General features: G+C 59.4%; 1 protein-coding gene across 1 annotated transcript; it reads right to left on the bottom strand.

The window, feature by feature from the left end:
- Window positions 1–2,057: 2,057 nt before the first annotated feature.
- Window positions 2,058–9,027, bottom strand: PCOLCE (procollagen C-endopeptidase enhancer). The gene is made up of 9 exons (XM_070726435.1): window positions 8,334–9,027; window positions 7,918–8,026; window positions 7,588–7,849; window positions 4,543–4,667; window positions 4,273–4,409; window positions 3,812–4,116; window positions 3,184–3,267; window positions 2,900–3,073; window positions 2,058–2,374 (listed from the first exon to the last, which is right to left on the bottom strand). The coding sequence occupies exons 1-9, from the start codon at window positions 8,654–8,656 to the stop codon at window positions 2,217–2,219; spliced, it is 1,677 nt and encodes a 558-aa protein (XP_070582536.1). The 5' UTR covers window positions 8,657–9,027; the 3' UTR covers window positions 2,058–2,216.
- Window positions 9,028–9,782: the final 755 nt, after the last annotated feature.

Here is a 9,782-nt window from a genome sequence, read left to right as displayed (position 1 = left end):
CCAAATGGCTGCGGTGCAACCAAGGGTGGACAATTTAAAGCGGTCTGAATACTTTCCGCGACCCACCATACAGTCTCCATCGAAAGGCTTTTGGCCAGAGCAGGGGGCTCCAGGGGGCCAGTCTGTGGCAGGCCATGCCCAGGGGAAGTGCTGAGGATGAAATGTTTGGCCACACCAGGCAGAACCTCACTGGGGCACAGGAGCGTAGTGGCTGCCCAGAGGGGTCCCCGCCGTCCGTCCAGGCCCTGCAGTGCCTCGAGGAGGCCCCCACCCTGACAGGCGCAGTTCCTGGGTGGGCTCAGAGGGGCTGGGTGGGCACTCTGAGGAGTGTATGCAACCACAGGGAGGCCCCGGGGAGTCCACCGGTGGTCGTAGGCGGCTCGGCAAGAGGGTCGGGCACTTGAGCTTCCGTGCCCAAGGCCGAGCGGGGCAAAAGGAGCCTCTTCCCAGGGGAGTCATGGAGGGTACGGAGCTGGGCAGGCTCCCTCAGCCACTCCACCCTCCCTGCCATGGGACAGTTGGGGTCATTACAGGGCGGCGTCCATTGGTGGGTTCCTACTGGTGCAGCACTGATGGCACAATTTTCGGTGATTTTTTTCTGGCCTCTCCGCGTGGAAGAGCTTTGGACGAAGAATAAAGGTCAGCATTGAGAGGGCTTCTGATGTGGAGACAAAAATGGCCAAACTTTGAATCGCCAGTGGGTTCCTGGGCCCCCGAGCATTCCCAGATCCCAGTGGAATCCCACCCCGAAGGTCTCCGGGCTCTGTGCCCCCCTCCCTGCCTCCCCACGCCACGGCGCGCCGGGCAGCCTCTGAGAGCTTAAAAAGGAGGTTCAGAGAGGACGACCCCCAAACCAGACGAACACTCAGGGAAATCTCGGGGTTCAGTTCCCATTGACTGGGATCGAGTGGAGGGATCCAGAAGAGATCCCGGCCCAGGAGGGAAAAGGGGGCCAGGGGCCTTTCAGATGAGGAGGAAGAGGGGGAGGGAGCACAAAGAGCAGGGGCTGAGGGGCTTGCTGTCCCTCCCCCCCAGTTAATCCCTGTCCATTTTACTGAACCCAGGAAAGGGGGTCTTCCTCCCCAGTGATGCCCTTTGCCCTCTTGAATGACCTCCCCCAGGTTCCCCCATTCTGCCCCCTCCCACCCTATTGATTCTCGAGATCTGCTTCCTCCCCAGCTGCTGAGTAGAAGCCCCCCCTACAAGACCCCCTTGTGTTTATTTCTGCCATGGCCTGCTGCCTTCCTTCCTTCCTTCCTTCCTTCCTTCCTTCCTTCCTTCCTTCCTTCCTTTTTTCTCTTTTATAAACTCCAGTCCCCAAATTGGAATATTAAACTTAAAACTAAATTCTGCTGTGGCTGCTGACTTGGTCCCCAAGGGGAGTGTCCAAGACTTTCTAGCGCCCTCTGTTTTAGCCCACCCCCACCCGTAAAATGTTGGGACCCCCCTGCTCACTATTCCCACCCGAAGGACAGCTGGGCCGCTGCTCTCTCCAGCCGGGTGACTTCGGGACAGCAGGGGCGGTCCAGTCCCTCTGGCTCACTGCAGCCCCCACATCGGCCACGAGGGGGCGCTCAGGACCTGCTCTCTCACAGCCTCTTGGGGCTCTTTGGGGAAGGAGGGGAGAGAGGGAAAGAGAGAGGAAGGGAGGGAGGAAGGAGAAAGAAAGGGAGGAAAGAAAAGGGGGAAAGAAAAGGGGAAGCAGGCAGACTCCCTGCTGGGGAGGGCCCTTTAGAACCTGCTCCACTTTGCCAGCAGCCGCAAGGGGGGCCTGCAAAGCCTTGGGGTCCAGAGGAAGCAGCCCAGGCTCCCTCCCCTCCCTGAGCCTCCAGCCCCCCACCCCGGAACCGCAGCTAACATTTGGGGGGGTTGTTTCTTAGAGTGAGGAGGGGCCTTTGGGAAGGATCCCAGTGCTCAGAAGGGCTGGGGTGGCCCCTGGTACCTTTCTGGGCACAGAAGGCAGCACCCCCCCCTGGTGGGGGCTGCTAATGTCAGGCAGCAGGATGGGGGGGTGAGAGGGAGCCCCGCAACGTCGCTGAACAAGAAAGGCCACCACGTGTGTGTAAAAATACCTTTAAGGCAACGGTGCGGGTGTGAACAACGTGATAGGAGCCGGCGCCCACCCTGGAGTCTGAACTGCTTCCCTGCCTGTTTATTGGTTACATGGTGCTGCTTGTGGGGATTCCCCAGAGGCCGAGGCTGGGGGAGGTTTGTCCTCAGGAGCGGTTCCTCCTGGCCCGGACAGTGCAGGGCCGCTTGCTGAGGTTGGTGAGAATTTGCTGCTGCTGCGGCCGGAGGGGCACCACGAAGCTGGTGGGGGGCAGCTGCCCGCTTCCATCGGCTGCTACCTTCCCCATGAAGACGTAGCTGGCCCCTGTGAAGGAGAGAAAGAGAGAGAGATGAGCGGGAGGCAGGGGAACTCAGCTTCCTTGCCAAATTTCCCACTAGTCTGTGCAGCCGGGCCCCGTCGGGGATTTCAGCCGCTTCTGGTGAACATTGTTATCAAAGTTGCGTCCAAAATAAATCAGAGTCGGGCCTACACTGGCATCTACACTGGGAAGCCTGAATCTGAGTTTCCCAGCCAAGGCACACCTGGGGATGGAATTTAAAGGAGATGCAGTTGCAATTGTCATGTTGCCCACTCAGGTTGTGCCAGCGTGGCCGGTCGTCCTTCCACTTCCAGATGGGTGGGGACAGGATGACCTTGAACCCCTCGAAAGAACGCTTTGTGGCTGCATCTGCTCCCTCCCATCAAAATTCCCCCTCCCGAGCTCCCATCAACATCAGGACTTCCATAGATAGGGTGGCAAGCTGTTCATTTATCGCCAACGTCTGCAGTGGCTTAACCGGTGTGGAGTTGTGAAGGATGTGAAGGGGCTCCCGAGAAGTGGCCTCTCACCTTTCTTGAGAACGGGGCACTGCCTGCAGGGCACATCCAAGCGGAGGGTGGTGGCTTCGGCGGCTTCCGCGGGGAGGCTCAGGGCCCCCGTCTTGTAGGCGTGGGTGAGTGTCACGGTGGCTGTCACCCGGGTCCCCTCTCTTCTCTGGAGGGCTTGGACAGTGCCGCTGACCACTGCAAGCAGGATAGTGGGGAGAGGGTGAGAGGCTGGCACTGCTCCCACTATTAGGGGCTACACGGTTGGGTGGCAGGCGGATCTCCCCACACCGCAAAGACAAGCTTACCAAAGTCGCTGGCACAGAAGTTGGTCTGCAGTGTCCCTGTCCGTTTGCAGCGTTGCGGGCAGGTGACCTCACCTGGAGGGAGACCTGCAAGGAGCGGAAACAAAAGGCCAGTGACCCCCTTTCGCCATCCTGGCCACTGCTTAGAAGGCCAGTGCACTGCACAGTAATTTATTGATCATCTGTGTTTATCTGCCGCCCACTCCAAAAAGGACTCACAGCAGCTAACAATTAGCCATTAATAAAAATAATGATACAAATACGCAATAAAATCAGTGCAATAAAATCTATAACATCCTAAAAACCAAGCGTGTTTGCAGTCAATCCTAATTCCAGGCCTGCCGGAAAAATCCAGATCTTGACGGCTTTCCGGAAGACCGGTAGGGTGGAGATAGCGCAGATCTCTGGGGGCAGTTGATTCCATAGGATTGGAGCTGCCATAGAGAAGGCTCTTCCTCGAGTTCCTGCCAGCCAACATTGTTTGGTAGACAGGACCTGGAGAAGGCCAATGCTGTGGGCCCTAACTGGCCGCAGTGAGGTAGGAGGCAGGTCCCATAAATAGTTCTGATCCAGGCTGGCTTCAGTGCTGGCACCTCCCACATGCCCCTCCTGGACTCAGGGCAACTGTTACCTGCGGCGGGAATTGTGGGTCGCACAGCATCAGGACGGATTTGGGCCGTCGGTTTGGGGCGCGGAGGCGGCTTGGGTCGGCCTGCCGGCTTGCTGGGAGGTTTGGGCTTAGGGGGCACCACAGGCTTCCTGCTGGTCTGTGTGGGCTTGGAGCCCGGGAATACCGGGATGACAGGCTGGACCCTGGTAGTGTCCACCGGCTCATCGCGACCCTTCATGATGTACGAGGCGGAAAACCCATCGGCCGTAACGCTGAGATCGGAGACGAACTGCACCAGGAGCTCGTTGCCATCCGAGCGGATGGAGCTGCAGGGAGACGATCGCTTTACAACAGGCAGGGAAGCCACACTGGAGCGCCCAGCCAGCCTGAATTGGGCTCTGCGGCCAGAATCCTCTTGGTGAGGGCAGCCCTGGGAGGCCATGGAGACACCCCCGTTTTTGCCGACATGCACGTAAACCCACCTGGGCGACTTGTCTCCGCAGAATCTGCCGACGCGTCGTGAGTCGTCTTGTTCCCTGCCGTTGAAGACAGCCACGTAGTCGTAGCGGCAATAGGTGTCAAACTCCACATCAAACTTCCCGAAGGTCAGGACGATGACCTAGGCCGGAGCAGAGCAGAGTGGGTCACCCTCCCTCCCGCTCCTCCTCTGTTTCAGCCCGCCTCCCGATGCTTGGGATGGGATGGAGGGCCTGCAACTCTCTGCAAAGGGGGTGGGGGGTGCCACTTTATACCTGGTCCGGTGGGGCAATGATGTGCCAGGAACAGCTGATGCCAGGCGGGTAGTCGCTGTCGGGCCAGTTGGGGGTCTTGAGAGCCCCTTGGCTTTTCTCCAGCTTCCCCCCACAGAACTGGTTTTCTGCAGGGCAAGAAAGGGGGGAGGGGGGCTAGTGAGGAGGAGGAGCCCCCAGACCCCTCCGAAGGATCTCCTCACGTCTAGTGCAGCTGTTGGGAGAAGGCCCCGACTTCTGGCTTTTGGGGTTCAAACCTCCCATTTTTCCGGGGGGGGGGGGTCAGCAGCCCCTAAACCAAAGGTTTGGAAATAAATTTGGCACCGTGGAAGCTGCACCCTAGGCAAATGCCCAAGCTGTGCAGAGTCATGTCTCGGGGAGTTCCGGAGGATAGAAGCCAAACTGCCGCCTTTGGACGTTGTGGGAGCTTCATCACTGGAGACTTTCAAGAAGAGACTGGGTGGCTATTTGTCAGAAATGGTGGAGGGTCTCCTGCTTGGGCAGGTGGGGGTTGGACTAGTGACCATAAGTCCCTTCCAACTCCTTTGTCAATCTGTTCAGGCTCCTGACCTAACTTGGGACAGACATTATCACATTCTTTACAGGCATTTAGGAGCTCAGCATAAAGAGCCTCCGTGGCGCAGTGGTTAGAGTTCTGCAGGCTATTTCTGCTGATCACCGGCTGCCAGCAGTTTGGCAGATCGAATCTCACCAGGCTCAAGGCTTCCATCTTTCCAAGTGGGGTCAAATGAGGACCCAGATTGCTAGGGGGGCAAATATGCTGAGTCTGTAAACTGCTTAGAGGGGGCTATAAAGGCACTGGGGAGGGGTCTATAAGTGCTATTGCTATAAATACACATGCCCAAGGACACGGATGCAGGGCTCACGCGGTCAAGAGACGTACAGACGTTCCAGGGGGCTCGTGTCCACAACCAATCGCTCTCCACCTGGAACAGGGAGAGTCCAACCTTGGCAACCTGGTGACCAGTCAACTTCCACTCCTCCAAATCCTTGTGATGGGAGCACACCGGTCTTTTAAAGTCACCAGAGTTGGACACTCTTGTTCTAGAGCCGTGATGGCGAATCTGGCATGCATGAAGCCACCTCTGCCGGCACGGAGGCTGTGGGAGGGCGTTTTCAGCCTCCAGAGGGCTGGGGAGTCTGTTTTCACTCTCCCCGTGCTCCCAAAAACCCGAGGGCCGAAAACAGGCCAACCGGGACCACAGAGGGTTGAGAAACGGGACCACATGTAGTCGTGTCCGCATGCGTGGGTGGGGCGTTAAATTATGCGTGGGCACACACACACAGGCGATGGCATGCACACACACACTTTTGGCACCCAAGGGAAAAAAGGTCACTCGCTGTCACTGTTCTAGAGCCAGAGAGATCAAATTGATCCTGCACGGGTGCCAATCCCCACTGGTGATCTGGGCACAGAACTGCATCCTCTGGGACAGTCCATTTTGGGGGGCAGAAGCTGGACGGGGAGGGAGCCAGGCCAAAAGCCCTTGAAGCCAGAGGGGGAGAGTTGCGCAAGAATGCTGCCTGAGAGTTGAGCTGCCAACGGGAAAGGGAGGGGGAGGGGGGCTGCAGACAGAGAGAGGCCGGCCAGGGGAAGCGGAGAGAGCAAAACATTCATTTCTGGAGACCGCAGAATCCTCCTTAATGACCAGTTGGGACGGAAGTGAAAGCGGGGAAGCAGTCGAGCCTCGTCCAGCTGGACGCGGGTGGGAGGCAAAGAATGCAGGGGAGGAGGAGGAGGAGGGGGCAGGACAAGGGGGGCTCAGCCGCCCTGCTGCTTTTTTCTCTTGCAAGCCCAGCTGGACCTCCCAGCAGCAGCATTCACTCCCCCCCTCATCGTGCCCTCCCCTCAAAGCCAAGTCTTTCTTTCGGAGGCCTTGGAGACTGCCCGGCTGCAGCTGAGGGTTTGGGTGGACAGGGCGGGGGGGGGTATTAGATAAGAACCTAAGAACCTAAAAAGAGCCCTGCTGAATCGGGCCAAAGCCCATCGAGTCCAGCATTCTGTGTCCCACATTGGCCCCCCCAATTGTCCATGGGGGTCTTGAATAGAAAGAGAAGGCAAGACCCTCCCTTTCCCTGGACCACCAACAGATGGGACCCAAGGGATCCCAGGCTCGCCACCCCAATAGGCCATGGGTCTTACAAAGTCCCTGTAGTTGGCAGCCCGTTCCAACCGTCCGCTTGGGTAGCCCAGAGAAATGTTCTGGGTCTGGCAGTGGGAATCGAGAAGGGGAGGAGAAGGCAGGGGCCTCCTTGTGGGGGGGGGGAACCCCCCTCCCTTGGCATGGCTGTGGGGAGAAAGGTGCCTCCCCAATGGACTGAAAGGCCAGCTCCAATTTTGCTCCACCCACCTCTGTCTCAGCGCCGCTGACCCTCCCCCTCCTCCTTCCCAGCCTGTCCGGGAAACGTCTGGGCAGCCAACTGCCCCCCATGACTCAGCCACAGGCATTCCTCTGGCCAGCTGCACCCCCGGCCCTTATTCATTATTTATTTATCAATTCAATTTCTAGGCTGCCCTGAGACTCATAAATGACACCTTTAACACAGAAATCAGAATTAATCAAAAACAACCCAAACCTTATTTTTTAAAAAGTTTAAAAAACAATGTACTTAACCAGCACATTTCATACATCGATCTGTCATAACAATTGTCCAGTCTATGGCAGGGGCCGGAATAAGATGACCAATTCAACAATTCACATTGGTCAGCACAAATGTCCTCTTAAGCTCTTCCAAAAGTCCGGGAGAACAGGAACGATGCAGATCTCTAGGGGGAGTTGATTCCAAAGGGTGGGAGCAACCACAGAGAAGGCCCTTCCCCTAGGACCCTCCCGCTGGCACTGCTTGGGTGAGCGGACCTGGGGAAGGCCAGCTCGGTGGGCCCTAACTGGTCGCTGGGAAGGACCCCTTGCAGAAGGGCCGCATCCTCAGCCTTCTGGTTGTCCCCCACGTCCCCTCGGCTGCGTGGCACACGTCCAGGGAAGCAGTGGGGACAACTTCCCCAGCCAGGGAGGGCGTGGCCCTTACCGTCCACGTGGGGGAGGCCCCCGCTGAACCAGACGAGGAAGCCCCTTCCGCCGGTCCCTTCGTCGGACACCATCCGCAGCAGCATCTGGTGGCTGGTGGCCAGGATGGCCCCGGGGCGGAAGGTCCCGCAGAAGCGGCCCAGGCGCTGCGACTCGAGGGCCGTGTGCCCGCTGAAGACCTCCAGGTAGTCGTAGCGGCAGACCGGGTCGGGTTCCAGGTCGAAGACGCGGAAGGAGAGCATCACCACCTGTCCCTCGGGGACCTGCGGAGGGCAGAGGCCAGTCAGCCGGGCCCTGGGAGAAAGGTGGGCGGGGTGGGCGGTGAGCTTACCGTGATGGTCCAGGTGCAGGACTTGCCAGGTGGGTAGTGTTCAGGGAAGCCCTCGCTGGCCAGGTAGCCGCTGCTGGCGTTGTAGTCGCCGCCGCAGAGGAAGACAGGCCTGTTGGGCAGAGACGGGAAGGAATTGAGAGAGAGAGGAAGGAAGGAAGGAAGGAAGGAAAAAAGGAGAAGAAAGGGAAAAAGGAAGGATGGAAGGAAAAAGAAGGAAAAGAGAAAGGAGGAAGGAAAGAGAAGGAAGGAAGGGATGGAAAGAAAGGGAAAAAGAAAGGGGGAGGACTTGAAGGATCGCCCCCGACGACGCCCTTCCCTTCCTGGGCTCGCCTGCCTAAAACCTCCCTGAGCGCTCGCCCCTCCGTGCGTCCCTTCGACGGCTGGCCGAGCCTCGGCCGGGGCGGCGGGCGGTCTACCTTGTCTGGTTGGTGGCGGGGGCGGCCGAGGGGTCCTGGGCGCGGCTCAGCTGCAGCAGGACCAGCAGCAAGAGGGCCGGGCGGGCGAGCGGCATCGCGGCGTCGGCGTCGGAGGAGAAGCAGCAGCTGTGGAGCCGGAGCGAGCAAGGGCGCTTCTGGCAGGCGGGCGGCCCGAGGGGAGGGACCGTGGGACGTGGCTGCGAGGGGGGCGGCCGGGGGGGGGGGAGGAGCAGCAGCCCAGACCCCCAAAGGCCTCGGAGGCGGAGAGGGGACATAAGGCGGGCGGGCCTGGCGAGCATGTGCAGAGTGCCCTCAAAAGCCATCTAGCAAGCTGCCCAGCCTCCCTCTCGTCGGGGCGCCCTCGCTTCTCACGGGGATCAACCCGCCGCCGTTAAGCGGGTTAAAAAGACGCGCCCCCCCTACGCCTGGCGCTGAGGACCAGCCCCCCCCCCCCTCTTGGGAATATTACGTGGCAGGCAGCTCCTGTCGACCGGGAGACCTGGAGGGGGGCTTGCTGGAGGGGGTGGGGGGCACGGCCGCCAATAGAAAGGCGCCGGGAGGAGGCGAGCCCCGCTGCCGCTGCCTGCCCCCTTCTCTCCCTTCCCCGGGCTGGGCTAGCCTCTGAGCACGTCCCGAGTGCAGCGGGCGCGCTCCTGGCGGACCTTTCGGCCAACAGGTCCGCCTACCCCACCCCGGCTTCCGCGGCTCCCTCCCCACCGCGCAGCGCTGCCTCGCCCGCCTCTGGGAATGCAAGAGAGAAACAAAAAAAGGGGGGGGAACGATAAAACCCCCGGAAAGAAAGATTTCCCTCGGGATGGGCACCAAACCTTCCGGGGAAATATAGCAACAGCACTGAGACTTATAGACCGCTTCGTAGTGCTTTCCCAGCCCCCTCTAAGCGCTTGACAGAATCAGCCTTCTGCCCCCAACAATCTGGGTCCTCATTTGGCCAAGGAAGGAAGGACGGAAGGCTGAGTCGGCTCCGATGGTGGGATTTGAACTGCTGAACTACAGCTGGCAGTCAGCTGAAGGAGCCGGCGGTGCTGTGCTCTAACCACTGCGCCACCCCGGCTCTTAATTCCTCTCCCAAGGCAGGTCCTACATCCAAGTTCTCTTCCCTGGTCTTGCCAGCCCCCCCCCCCATTTCATAGATAGGACAGGAAGCCCCCCCCCCCCATTCTGTTGAATCTCTGGGCTGCAGTGTGTGTGTGTGTTGTGTGAATGCAGCTGCTGCAAAGGAGGACCTGCAAACAGGGAAAGACTTGTGGACTTCCCAGAATTCCTGAGGCAGCCATGCTGAGGAATTCTGGGAGCTGGGGGTCCACCAGTTTTTTAAGTGGCTATGTTGGAACCCCCCTCATTTAGGGGGACAATCAGCCCCTTGACCTGCACCAGGCAGCCCACCTGCGCATGCTGAAGTGTCCCCCTTGCAGGGTGGGGCAAGGGCAG

The sequence above is a fragment of the Erythrolamprus reginae genome, chromosome Z, assembly GCF_031021105.1.
Source record: "Erythrolamprus reginae isolate rEryReg1 chromosome Z, rEryReg1.hap1, whole genome shotgun sequence".
In the NCBI taxonomy this organism is placed as follows: Eukaryota; Metazoa; Chordata; class Lepidosauria; order Squamata; family Dipsadidae; genus Erythrolamprus; species Erythrolamprus reginae.
This window is presented reverse-complemented; position numbering and strand designations above follow the sequence as displayed.

Bases quoted from the DNA above. Each gene is read 5' to 3' on its own strand.
- PCOLCE (XM_070726435.1), bottom strand. From the start codon at position 8,656: ATGGCTTTTGAGGGCACTCTGCACATGCTCGCCAGGCCCGCCCGCCTT. The intron at 4,668-7,587 runs GTAAGGGCCACG...CTTGCCCTGCAG, and splicing joins GGGCCTCCCCCACGTGGACG to AAAACCAGTTCTGTGGGGGG. The intron at 2,375-2,899 runs GTGAGAGGCCAC...TCTCCTTCACAG, and splicing joins GTGCCCCGTTCTCAAGAAAG to GGGCCAGCTACGTCTTCATG.